At 42.4% G+C, this 13860-nt stretch overlaps 1 protein-coding gene across 7 annotated transcripts in view; it reads left to right on the top strand.

Annotated features, from left to right (window-relative positions):
• The window catches only part of DEDD (death effector domain containing), a 43403-nt gene that overhangs the window by 22977 nt on the left and 6566 nt on the right, over positions 1 to 13860 (top strand). For all 7 annotated transcript variants that reach the window (XM_050929924.1, XM_050929923.1, XM_050929921.1 and 4 more), the window contains 2 exons: positions 11338 to 11445; positions 13688 to 13834. In XM_050929924.1, the coding sequence (XP_050785881.1) occupies positions 11338 to 11445; positions 13688 to 13834 (255 nt within the window). The remainder of the gene's footprint in view (positions 1 to 11337; positions 11446 to 13687; positions 13835 to 13860) is intronic.

Here is a 13860-nt window from a genome sequence, read left to right as displayed (position 1 = left end):
AGAGTTGGAGCTGGAGTGCTGCTGAAGCTAGAGCTGGGGATGCAGTGACTTGAGTTACAGCTGCTCAGCTGCTAATCCAGTCATTCTGTGTAGTTTGTGTTTCACAGTGTGGCTGCCCTCACTTGAGATAAGCTAGCAAGCTAACAGTTGCAGTGACGACAAACCCTGAGAGAAGAGAGAGGTTGGGAGGAATGTACATGCCAACTCTTGATTTTTCTCAACAATAAAATGTTGGAAGTAGTCGTCAGTGTAATAGTTTCATGTCCTCAATAATGCATGGTAAACCTGGAAGTGAATCAAAGAGTTGTCTAAAATAGATGAGCAGAGTGTCAACACTATATTCTTTTTAATTGGTATTTTGCCATGTAGCGTTCTAACAGCATAATTGTTACACAGATAAAAGGTAGATTTGCATTTACCTGGAAAGTGAACAGAAGAGCTAAGTTTACTGCACCTTTGAGAGGAAGGGATGACTGTGATCAAGGCACTGGACTGGAACTTGGACATCTGGGTTCTCATCCGGGCAGTCACAGACATTGACGTTGGGCTGGTCGCTTAATCTGTGCATCAGTTCCCCATCTGGACAGTGGGAATAAGGTTTTTCATCCTGGTCGTGGTGGTGTGCCGATAAACTTCTTTGTGTTTGTGAGGTGCTCAGACATTGCTGTGCTGAAGGACAGAGCCATAGAAAGCCTCTAAAGAAAGTAAGAGAATTCAGCTTTTTATCAATAATACGTGTTTTAAGTCTTCCTTCATTGTAGCATCTGGAATCCACTGTTCCTTTAAGTCAGGAGGGGCTTTGATAGGAGGGCAAGCATCTTTCCTCCAGCATGGGGTGGCCTTCAAATGTTGAGACCTGTTAGCCAGCGGCTCGTGATAGAACCCGCTAGCTGGGTCCATAGTCAGCAACATGGTAGGAATCGTTGTGAGCAGCTGGGATAGGGCTGGGCTTTTCATCCACGCATCATCCTGGAACTTCTTCGGGGATGGGTCCCTCCTCATTTCCTCATGCATCATCTTCTAGCTAATGAGTGACTGGCAGACTTTTAAGCCCTGACATAAAGGCTCCAGTGACTTGAATGTGCAGCCACACTCAATTTATATTTCTTTGATCCTTCCCCTGTTTGGGTTTTGACCAACAACATTAAAGGGGAAAAGGAAAGTTTGAATTTCAGTCTGCTTCAATTCTCAGAGTTACTTCCCACAGCAGTGTTAACCATATTAGATCTATATGGTGCATAAATTAACAGTATTTGTGACTGAATTAATATTGCTTTGAGATTCCCTGAAGACACCCGGATAACTTTCTCTTTTTTTTTAATGATGATTTCATTAGTTTCAGGTAATTCCTGTGTCCCAGAACTCCCTGGCCAGTTTTCTGACTTTCATATTTTCATTAAATGCTTTTCTCTTCCCTCTTGTGTGACAAATCCAAGCAAATAAGTGGTAACTGGGAAATTGAGTGTGCAAAAAATGCTGAGAACAAAAAGGATTTTTTTCCTGACCTTTTTTTGAGGTGTACAGGGGTTTCTGGTGTTGGAACAATAGTAGGTAAAAATTCAGTGAAGCGTGATTCTTTTTTTATTTTTAAATCTAAACTGATGATCTCTGTCTCTCTCCTGAATTTGCACATAAGTTCTCAACCTTTTACATTTGTACAAACAGCATTTCTATTTTAATCTTCATCTCCATGTCCTGTTGCATGGTGGATTGATTTAAATAATCAGTTTCAACCTAATTTTGCATTTGTACTTTTTAAACTCCTTTTTCCTAAAGATTCTCAATGCTTGGTATAAATTTTACTTTTTTGTTCACCAGCGCAACACTGTATCTATACACATTTATTTAAGCAGTTATATAGCTTAACATAAACTTATTCAGAGTCTTAATTTCTGTTTTTTATTGTTACAAAACAGTGAAGCATTTCTTACTTACTAGATTAACTTTTTTTACCGATGATTGTTGAGCTGCATTTGGATGGAAATTTGGAATGGAATTAAAAAGGCACAAAACCAGCATTTTTAAATTTATTGGTTGAATAAAATTATTTTAAATGTGCTGCATACATAAGAAAAAAACATATCAAAGCATTTACCATTTAAAACTGATTTATTAAACAAAGGAAATATTTATATTTAGTGAATCAAACTGATTGGTTTTTGGTCATCCTATCCTGCAATATTTTAGAAATAGTAGACCATATCCTCTCTCTCCTCATTTTTATTTATAGGTTGGAAGAGGGCAACACACTTTTTTTTTTTTTTTTTTAATTAAAACTTTCAGTCAGTTTCTCACTTTGAAAGAACTAACTATTGAACTGAACTGGTTGGATAAACTGAAATGAAGGAAATAGTCTATGCAGCTGCAGAAGAGACTGCTGCTGACAAATCTGCTTTAGCACGTCAACAAACTCTGTTTCCAGATACTCAGCCTGTGGTTTCCAGATGCTGAGCCTGTGATTTCCACCAGTTCAGTGGTTTGACTTTGGCAGCGTATATGTGCTGCTTGAATATTATTTTTATTTAATTTAAATGATTTTTATAGATTAAAGTAAGTTTAGGTCTTAACAAAGGATGTCATAATTTAAGTTTATTTAATTTGAATTCTAAAAATAAAAATTTTTCATCAGTTTTTATCCAGTCTCCAGGTTGTTTTCACTGGCATAAGAGGATAGTAACTATTCTCAGTGATTACACTTTGATCTTGTGTAACAGCAGTTTCCTGCCAGTCTCCTTTAACACAAGTTTGAAGCTGTCTGGAATCAAATGCCTAGACCGGTGGTCCTCAAACTGTGGGGTGTGGAGGGATGTTCAGGGGGGGGCATGCAGTGGGGCCCAGGCCGGCGCCCCAACGGGGAGCAGGGAAGGGAGTGTCATACTTCCAGCCCTGCTCTGCCGACAGGCCCAGCTCCACCCTCAGTCTGGCTCTGCCTTTAACCCCTGCTATCCCCCATCCCCAGTTCCGCTTTCAGCCAAAGCTCCACTGCTGAGGAAGCCTTGGCTGTGCATTAATGCTGGGGGGAGGGAGGGCACAGACAGATTCCGTTAATGGTGGGGGGCGGGGAGGCGCAACTGGGAAAGTCTGTGCACCACTGACCCCAGACTCATGTGATCTTACTATGTTTCAGTCAACTGCTGCATGATTCATAGATCCCAAGGCCAGAAGGACCATTATGATGAGCTAATCTGACCTCCAACCTAACACAGGTCATATAACTTCCCCAAAATAATTCCTAGAGCAGATCTGTTAGAAAATACATCCCATCTTGATTTAAAAATGGTCTGTCTGTGATGGAGAATCCCACCACAGTCTTGGTAAGTTGTGCCGGTTGTTAATTACTCTTACCATATTTCTAGTCTGAATTTGTCTGTCTTCAGGTGCCATGCATTGGATTGTATTATACCTTACTCTGCTAGACTGAAGAGCCATTATTAAACATTTGTTCCCCGTATAGGTACTTATAAACTATAATCAAGTCACCCCTTAACCTTCTCTTTGTTAAACTAAATAGATTGTGTTCTTGGAGTCTGTAGCTATATAAGACAGCAAAGAGTCCTGTAGCACCTTATAGACTAACAGACGTATTGGAGCATGAGCTTTTGTGGGTGAATACCCACTTCGTCGGATGCAAGACAGGTTTTATAATCCTTTAATCATTCTCATGGCTCTTCTCTGAACCATATCCAGTTGCTCAACATTCGTCTTGAGTTGTGGGCTCCAGAACTAGGCACAGTATTCTAGTGTCAAATACAGAGGTAAAATAGCCTTTCTGCTCCTACGTGAGATTCCTCTGTTTGTCTCCTAGGATCTCATTAAGTCTTTTGGCCAGTGTTGCACTAGGAGCTAATGTTCAGCTCATTATCCGCCAAGACCTCAACTCTTTTTAAGTCACTGCTTCTCAAGGTAGAGTCCTCTATCCTGTAAATATGGCCTACATTCTTTGTTCCTAGATGTATACATATACATTTAGGATATTGTTTGTGCTCATTTATCAAGCGATCCAAAGAGGAAATAAGGAAGAGTTCTGCGATTGTTGAGCATTCTTAAGTCTTTCATCTGAGATTTCAGGTTGTAATGTGGACAAGCCAAATGGCTGCCCAAGTCTGATCTCTGTGGGTAGCCTGGAATATACTGGGTTAAGATACTTAGTAGCTATGTTCCCTCTGTATCTTTTAAAAATAAGTAGTAGACTTGGAAATCAGTACAAAATTTGGTCAGCAAACACAGGGAGCGTAAGTTAGAGATGAAAGGTTCACTCCGGTGAGCACCTGTGAGAATAGACTGCTGTGTTCTATACGTACTGCTTTCTGGACAATACGCACCTGCAAGTGAAGGTAACTGTGTCATGCCCTGAAGCAGGGAAAGCTTTGATTAGTGATTCCTTGTGAGTGTAAGACTGGAACCTGGGTGAGATTTAAATGAGAGGACTGTTATGGTGATCAACAGATAGCTCAGGCAGTTAGGCTCTGCGGAGGCCTCTGGGATGTTTGACCACTGGGAGGCATTCATGGACAGAGGATGGTTCTCATGGGATGGACTCCACATGAATCGGGAGGGAAATAGATGTCTGGGATGGAGATTGGCACTGCTTATTAAAAGAGCTTTGAACTAGGAACTCGGGAGGCTGTTGGGAGATGCTCATGTAACCTCCACACCTGATTTTAACATTGAGAGGGAGGAAAATCAAGTAAGAGAAGATGTATCAATGAAGAAAGGAACAGCCATGGGTAGGAGAATGGACATTAAGAGGGATAGTGCTGATACCAGTCAGATAGGCGATACTGGCAGTGGAATGACTGTACCCAATTAGGCGAGGAATGTGGGCGAAACCAGGTAGCAACAGCTAAGATGTTTGTAAACCAATGTAAGGAGCCTGGTAACAAAACGGAGGAACTGGAACTACCTGTGCAGGACTACCAATAGCAGGACCGCTTGGAAATAGTGACCATAATACAATAACATTCAACACCCTTGTGGGGGGAAGAACATCTCAACAGCCCAACACTGTGGCATTTAATTTCAAAAGGGGAAACTATACAAAAATGAGGGGGTTAGTTAAATAAAGTTGAAAGGTACAGTGACTAAAGTGTAATCCCTGCAAGTTGCATGGGCCCTTTTTAAAGACACCATAATAGAGGCCCAACTTCAATGTATACCCCAAATTAAGAAACGCAGTAAAAGAACTAAAAAAGAGCCACCGTGGCGTGGCTTGGCTTAACCATGTAAAAGAAGCAGTGAGAGATAAAAAGACTTCCTTTAAAAAGTGGAAGTCAAATCCTAGTGAGGCAAATAGAAAGGAGCACAAACACTGCCAGCTTAAGTGCAAGAGTGTAATAAGAAAAGCCAAAGAGGAGTTTGAAGAACAGCTAGCCAAAAACTCCAAAGGTGGTAATAAAATGTTTAAGTACATCAGAAGCAGGAAACCTGCTAAACAACCAGTGGGGCCCCCTTGATGATCGAAATACAAAAGGAGCTCTTAAAGACGATAAAGTCATTGTGGAGAAACTAAATGGATTCTTTGCTTCAGTCTTCACAGCTGAGGATGTTAGAGGGATTCCCGAACCTGAACTGGCTTTTGTAGGTGACAAATCTGAGGAACTGTGACAGATTGAAGTGTCACTAGAGGTGGTTTTGGAATTAATTGATAAACTCAACATTAACAAGTCACCGGGACCCGATGGCATTCACCCAAGAGTTCTGAAAGAACTCAAATGTGAAGTTGCGGAACTATTAACTAAGGTTTGTAACCTGTCCTTTAAATCTGCTTCGGTACCCAGTGACTGGAAGTTAGCTAATGTAATGCCAATATTTAAAAAGGGCTCTAGAGGTGATCCCGGCAGTTACAGACCTGTAAGTCTAACATCGGTACCGGGCAAATCAATAGTTAAGAATAAAATTGTCCAACACATAGAAAAACATAAACTGTTGAGCAACAGTCAACATGGTTTCTGTAAAGGGAAATCATGTCTTACTAGTCTATTAGAGTTCTTTGAAGGGGTCAGCAAACATGTGGACAAGGGGGATCCAGTGGACATAGTGTACTTAGATTTCCAGAAAACCTTTGACAAGGTCCCTCACCAAAGGCTCTTACATAAATTAAGCTGTCATGGGATAAAAGGGAAGGTCATTTCATGGATTGAGAACTGGTTAAAAGACAGGGAACAAAGGGTAGGAATTAATGGTAAATTCTCAAAATGGAGAGGGGTGACTAGTGGTGTTCCCCAAGGGTCAGTCCTAGGACCAATCCTATTCAATTTATTCATAAATGATCTGGAGAAAGGGGTAAACAGTGAGGTGGCAAAGTTTGCAGATGATACTAAACTACTCAAGATAGTTAAGACCAAAGCAGATTGTGAAGAACTTCAAAAAGATCTCACAAAACTAAGTGATTGATTGGGCAACAAAATGGCAAATGAAATTTAATGTGGATAAATGTAAAGTGATGCACATTGGAAAAAATAACCCCAACTATACATACAATATGATGGGGGCTAATTTAGCTACAATGAGTAAGGAAAAAGATCTTGGTGTCATCGTGGATAGTTCTCTGAAGATGTCCACACACTGCGCAGAGGCGGTCAAAAAAGCAAACAAGATGTTAGGAATCATTGAAAAGCGGATAGAGAATAAGACTGAGAATATATTATTGCCCTTATATAAATCCATGGTACGCCCACATCTCGAATACTGTGTACAGATGTGGTCTCCTCACCTCAAAAAAGATATTCTAGCACTAGAAAAGGTTCAGAAAAGGGCAACTAAAATGATTAGGGGTTTGGAGATGGTCCCATAGGAGGAAAGATTAAAGAGGCTAGGCCTCTTCATCTTGGAAAAGAGGAGACTAAGGGGGGATATGATAGAGGTATATAAAACCATGAGTGATGTTGAGAAAGTGGATAAGGAAAAGATATTTACTTATTCCCATACTACAAGAACTAGGGGTCACCAAATGAAATTAATAGGTAGCAGGTTTAAAACAAACAAAAGGAAGTTCTTCTTCACACAGCGCACAGTCAACTTGTGGAACTCCTTACCTGAGGAGGTTGTGAAGGCTGGGACTATAACAGTGTTCAAAAGGGAACTGGATAAATTCATGGTGGTTAAGTCCATAAATGGCTATTAGCCAGGCTGGGTAAGGAATGGTGTCCCTAGCCTCTGTCTGTCAGAGGATGGAGATGGATGGCAGGAGAGAGGTCACTTGATCATTGCCTGTTAGCTTCACTCCCTCTGGGGCACTTGGCATTGGCCACTGTCAGTAGACAGATACTGGGCTAGATGGACCTTTGGTCTGACCCGGTACGGCCGTTCTTATCTTATCTTATTTTTAGGGATAAGAGAAACCTGGTGGAATAGTAGGTATTGAAGGGTATGTGCTGTTCAGAAAAGACAAATAAAGGAGTAGCACTGTGTATTAAGGTTGAGGTAGACTGTAAAGAAGTTAGAAGTGATGAAATGGATAAGACAGAGTCTGTTTGGACCAAAACCACTGTGGGAAAGAAAACTTCTAAAGGTTCCCCAATATAGTGGTTGGGTTGTGTTTACAGACCACCGGGATCCAATTAGGGTCTGGATAGAGACCTCTTTAAAGTTTTTACTGAAATAAATACGGGGAATTGTGTGATTATGGGAGACTTTAACTTCCAAGCTATAGATTGAAGGACATATGCTACTAATAATAGTAGGGCCCAGATTTTCCTATATGTGATAGCCGACAGATTTTGTCATCAAATAGTTGCTGAACAAATGAGAGGTGATGCCATTTTAGATTTGGTATTGGTGGGTAGTGAGGCCCTCATAGAAGAACTGGTTGTAGAGGACAAGCTTGGTTTGAGTAATCATGAGTTAATTCAGCGTAAACTAAAGAGAAGGATACACAAAAATAAATCTGAAAAAAATTAAGGGAATTAGTTGGGGAAGTGAATCGAAGAACTCAGGGATCTGAATGTGGAGGAGGCTTGGAATTACTTTAAGTCAAAGTTGCAGAAGCTATCTGAAGTCTGGATCCCAAGCAAAGGGAAAAAATTCATAGGGAAGGGTTACAGACCTAGCTGGGATGAGCAAGAATCTCAAACAGGTTATTGAGAGAAAGCAGAAAGCCTACAAGAAATGGAAGATGGGAAGAATCGGCGAGGAAACTTACTTCCTTGGAGTCAGAAAGTATAGGGATAAAGTGAGAACTGCCAAAAGCCAATCAGAGTTGGACCTTGCAAAGGGAATCAAAACCAATAATAAAAGGTTTTATAGCCATATAAATAAGAGAACACAGAAAGAAGTGGGACCACTAAGCACTGAGGATGGGGTAGAGATTCAAGATAATCTAGGCATGACCCAACACCTAGGCTAATTAAGAGCTGTGGGGTAGTGGCAGGGTGGCTAATGGCAACAAGGATATGGAGGTAGAAATTACCACATCTGAGGTGGAAGTCCAACTCAAACATCTTAATGGGATTAAATTGTGGGGCCTGGATAATCTCCATCCAAGAATATTAAAGGAACTGGCACATGAAATTGCAAGCCCAATAGCAAGGATTTTTAATGAATCTGTAAACTCAGAGGGCGTACCTTGTGACTAGAGAATTGCTAATGTAGTCCCTATTTTTAAGAAGGGGGAGGAGGTGAAGTGATCCAAGAAACTACAGGCCTGTTAGTTTGGCCTCAATTGTATGGAGGGTCTTGGAACAAATTTTGAACAGGAAAGTAGTTAAGGACATAGATGTGAACAGTAATTGGGATAAAATACAACATGGTTTTACAGAAGGTGGATTGTGCCAGAACAACCCAATCTCCCTCTTTGAGAAGTTAACTGATTGTTTTAGACAAAGGAAATGCAGTAGATCTAATCTACCTGGATTTCTGTGAGGCATTTGATACAGTTCCATGTGGGGAATTATTAGTTAATTTGGAGAAGATGGTGATTAATATCAACATGGAAAGATGGATAAGGAACTTGTTAAAGGGATGACGACAGTGTGTCATACTGAAAAGTGAACTGTCAGGCTGGTGGGAGGTTACTAGTGGAGTTCCTCAGGGATCGGTCTTGGGACCAATCTTATTTAACATTATTACTGACATTAGCATAAAAAGTGGGTGTGTGCTAATAAAATTTCTGGCAGACACACATAGTTGGGAGGTATTACCAGTACGGAGGAGGACCAGAATATCATACAAGATGATCTGGGTGACCTTGTAAACTGGAGTAATAGAAATGGGATTAAATTTAATCGTACCAAGTGCAAGGTCATGCACTTCAGGACTAACAACAAGAATTGTGCTCTAAACTGGGGATTTATTGGTTGGAAGCAACAGAGGAGGAGAAGGACTGGGGTGTATTGGTTGACCACAGGATGACTATGAGCCATCAGTGTGATGTGTCCATGAAAAAAGGCTAATGCAGCCCTAGGATGCATCATGTGAGGTATTTCAAGTCAAGACAGGGAAGTGTTAATATTATACAAGGCACTGGTCAGACCTCATCTGGAATACTCTGTGCAATTCTGATCTCCCATGTTTAGGAAAGATTAAATCCAAACTGGAACAGGTGCAGAGAAGGGCTATTAGGATGATGCGAGGAATGGAAAACCTACCTTATGAGAGCAGACTCAAAGAGCTTGGCTTGTTTAGCCTAACCACAAGAAAGCTGAAGGGAGATATGATAGCTCTCTCTGAATACATCAGAGAGATAAATACCAGGGAGGGAAAGGAGTTATTTAAGTTAAGCGCTGATGTGGACACAAGAACAAGTGACTATAAACTGGTCATCAACAAGTTTAGGCTCAATTAGGACCCAAAGAGTGAAGTTATGGAGCAACCTTCCAAGGGGAGCAGTGGGGGACAAAAAGCCTAACTAGGCTTCAAGACTGAGCTGGATCCGCTTATGGAAGGGATGGTCTAATGGGACTGCCTGTCATGGCATGTGGCTCATCAGTGACTGCCCATTGTAAAAATCCCCAATGGCCAGAAACGGGGGACGCTGAGTTACTACAGAGAATTCTTTCCAGGTATCTGCCTTGCAGGTCTTACCCACATGCTCAGGGTATAACTGATCATCATATTTGGGGTTGGGAAGGAATTCCTCCTCCCCCCCGCTTCCCGGGGTCAGATTGGCAGAGACCCTGGGCGGGAGGTTTCGCCTTCCTCTGCAGCATGGGTCACTTGCAGGTTTAAGCTAGTGTAAATGGTGGATTCTCTGTAATTTGAAGTCTTAAACCATGATTTGAGGACTTCAGTCACTCAGCTAGAGATTAGAGGTCTATTTTAGGAGTGGGTGAGGTTCTGTGGCGTGCGATGTGCAGGAGATCAGACTAGATGATAATGGTCCCTTCTGACCTTAAAGTCTGAGTTTGAGTACGTCACTGGTTTAAACCTTGCACAGGGCTAGGTCATCTGCATACCTCATGCTCGTGCTTTTACTCAGACACTGCATTGCCTGGTTACGGTTGTTAACCTTCTAACAAAGGGTTGTGCGTATACGTGTGTGACATATAACGCCCAGTCAAGTCTGACCAGTCATTGGGCCCTCCAGCTTCTAATGAGTTGAGATGATGCAAGTAATAGTGGTGGTAAATCCAAACAGAAGTGTTTCTGCAAGTTCTGTTTTACAAAGGCATTGGTATGCACTCACATTTTGAGTACTTGGTTTTAAAATATGTCCAGCCAAAGGGAGTCTGATATTAAAGAACAATTAATAGTTCTACATGCTGTTGTTCTTGATGTGCTGTTTAATTTGAAAATAGATTGTGCTGCTTTCTGTTAGGTGATGTGTCATTTTGCAAACATAACTAAATTAATGTTGGGAGTAAATGTCAGATTATCACTGTCAGGGCCAGAAAAATTTACTTGTCTCTGGAATCCAAGCCATCAACTTTTTTAGAATCTAAACTTTAATTTAAAAAAAAAATCTAGTCATTATGGTTGAGAAGAAAACCATTCAAAATGTGTAGGAGTGCAGAGCCATGTTCCTGAGACTGCTAGCAGGTCCACTGCCTCAACTGTTGCTTATAGATTTCTCAAGCAGCAAAGTGAAACTGACAACAGTTCCATTGCTGCTCTTCAGAACCCAGTGGGCAACAGTGAAAGTGACAACAATGAAGTTAAGTTTCACTCTGAAGCATCTTGGGAAGGCAGTCCCTGCATTGGCGCTCTTGCCCCTGGACCTCCTTTGTGTGAACCCCTCCTTCACCCTGAAAAAATCTTTCTTGTTGGCCTCTGACAGGTAGATGTCAAACTTTTCACACCCTGATTTTGAACAGTTCCCTCTGCCTTCATGTTAGCATCTGGTATATCAATAATGGGTTCCTCTGCCCTCTTAATTATTACTATTTTTATCCTCTTTTCCAGTGTGCCCAGACCTCGTGGACAAGTACCTAGAAGAGACGTCCATTCGTTACGTTATGCCCCGAGCTCACAGCAACGCAGAGCATGGTCTCACCCACCCCCACAAATCAGGTAAGAGTTCGGTACTGCTGCCTAATACCAGGGTTTCACTAGAATCCTTGGTCATAAACAGTTGGGATCTCCTAAGGCAGTGGTCCCCAACCTTTTCGTCTGGCGGGCGCCAGACAAAGGGCCATGGCGGCCGTGGAGCATCCGCCAAAATGCCGCTGAATTTCTGCGGCATTTCGGTGGTGATGCCTCTCGATGACATCGCTTGTCGGCGGCAAGCGGCGTCATCGAGGAGTCACCAGCAAAATGCCGCAGGAATTTGGCGGCGACACCTCTTGATGACGCCACTTGTCAGTGGCAAGCAGCATCATCGAGAGGCATCACCGCCAAAATGCTGCAGAAATTTGGCGACATTTTGGCGGCATTTTGGCAGATGCTTGACCGACAGCCAGGACGCAGGCACATTTAGATGGCACTGCGTTGGGGACCTTGTCTTAAGGCTTATGCATCAATGTGTTGTAGGTTAAATGTGGATTATTGGAACAGTCCTATTTTTTTTCCCTTGTCTGCGTCCCTTTACTTCTATGCCACTAAACTCTTAATATGCATCCGCTTCAACATGTTATGCGCTGTTTAGAGGTGCTCCAGTTTAACCCAAAGTTTTGAGCAGGAATTGCTGAGGGGAAATTCTTCTACCCGTGTTATGCAGGGGTTGGATTAGGTGATCATAGCTGTCCCTTCTGCATTTAAAATCTATGAATTTAGAAACGTTTGTAAAGCCAACTGAGACCACCTGATGAAGGCTCTAGAAAAAGGAAGTACTCTTTAGCAGCAGCGCTTGCAGCAAGCTGGAGTCTTGGGCTCCAAAACTGTGGTCCCAGGTTGTCCCAAATGCTCACGTGTTTCCTGGAAAAGTTCAAGCCAGTGATTTCTGGCTCACTTGTTACACGTCCAGCTCACAGCTGTGATTTCAAGCGTTGTTCAGGGTGAGAATTAACTTTTCAGCTTGCAGAACACGCTCAACGAAGAAGATTCACTAACTTTTTTAAAGTGAGGGTATAAAGCCCTTCTTTCCATGGCAAACGGAGGGTTTTCTTCAGCGTGGTGCTGTTCTTGAGCTGTTGGAGGCATCTGCTACACTTTAGAAGACTTCGGCTCAGACATAGCCTTGCATATCCCAGCACAGTTTAGGATGGAAAAATATTATGACCAAATCTCTACTTCTAAATGAAAACATATTGTTTTCCTTCTGAAAAGGACTCTGTGTGGCTCCATGTTACTCCTCTGTGATCCCAGACCAAATGTGCTCTATTAAGTTAGGGAGGGGTAAAAAAACTTGTAACACCTGGTATTGAAAACTCCACATGGCATCTGAAAATCAAGCTGCTGCTTCTGACCTTGTCCAGCAATTATGATCCAGCATTTGGCTGGGCTCAGCAATCAGACTCCCAAAGGATGAGCCAGAGTATGAATTCTTCTTTGGGTTTTGATTAAGTGAACATTAAGGGCAAAATCATCTTTACTATTGTATGTTCATACCGTTGCTGAAATTAGCAGTATAATTCTGACACACAGGGAATGAGAGAGCAGTGTTTTTACATAGCCACTTTTGAAAAGATCACACACAAGCACTCCTTGCATTCAAGAGGTTTATGCATTTAAGTTGTGGTTAAAAGTGATCACGGACAGTAAATTAGAGTGGAGTTCGCGTTGTAATATTTTACATTAAAAGATGAGCGCAACTTTGGGCAGCATGAGCACAGGTATCACTAAGCAAGAAAGTGACCGTGTCTCTGGTGCAGGTGCAGCTGTACGTGAGATACCGTCTTTGGATATTGGTGCCATGTTTCCAGAAAGACTGAGAGAGACTGGGGAGAGTTAAGAGAAGAGCAGCAAAATCCTCTGGGGGGGTGGAGAGTTTGACTGGGTGGGGGCGACAAGGAGATTGAGTGAAAGCACTGGGAGAGGCCGGGACATACATCTGCTGATCTTTAGAGGCTTGTGCACAGCAAGGAGGGGGAGAAATTCTCTAGGGTGCTGCAGGGGTCAGGGCTAACTGAACAGCTTCCAGACTGATGGGATGTTGAACAGTTTCCCAAAGGAGAAGCTGCAATCCCCATCACTGGAAACCTACAAAACTTCCCACAGCAAGGGTTCTGCGGTGGTTGGGGAAGGAATATATGGGAGCCGAGAGGCTTCGTCTGTCTTTGCTCTGTGTGACGTTCCCCCTTGGAAAAGTGATGTGATCCTGGGCACTATCTACCTTTTGCCTTTCTAACACCTGGCTCCTCTTTCTCTGCATTAGTGCCTCCCCATCACCCTGTGGTCTGCCGCTCCTCCGCTGGACCTCCGATCTGTACCAAGAGGCCTGGCCGTGGGAGAGCCCTCCTCAGTAGCCAGCATAAGAGGAGGAAGTCAATGACGCCGGATCCTAAAGAGAAACAGACTTGTGGTAAGAACTTGTGAAGAGCCTAAGTT

This window comes from Gopherus flavomarginatus, chromosome 20 (assembly GCF_025201925.1).
Source record: "Gopherus flavomarginatus isolate rGopFla2 chromosome 20, rGopFla2.mat.asm, whole genome shotgun sequence".
In the NCBI taxonomy this organism is placed as follows: Eukaryota; Metazoa; Chordata; order Testudines; family Testudinidae; genus Gopherus; species Gopherus flavomarginatus.
Note: the sequence above shows the minus strand (reverse complement) of the source record. Positions and strands in the feature narration are given on the sequence as shown.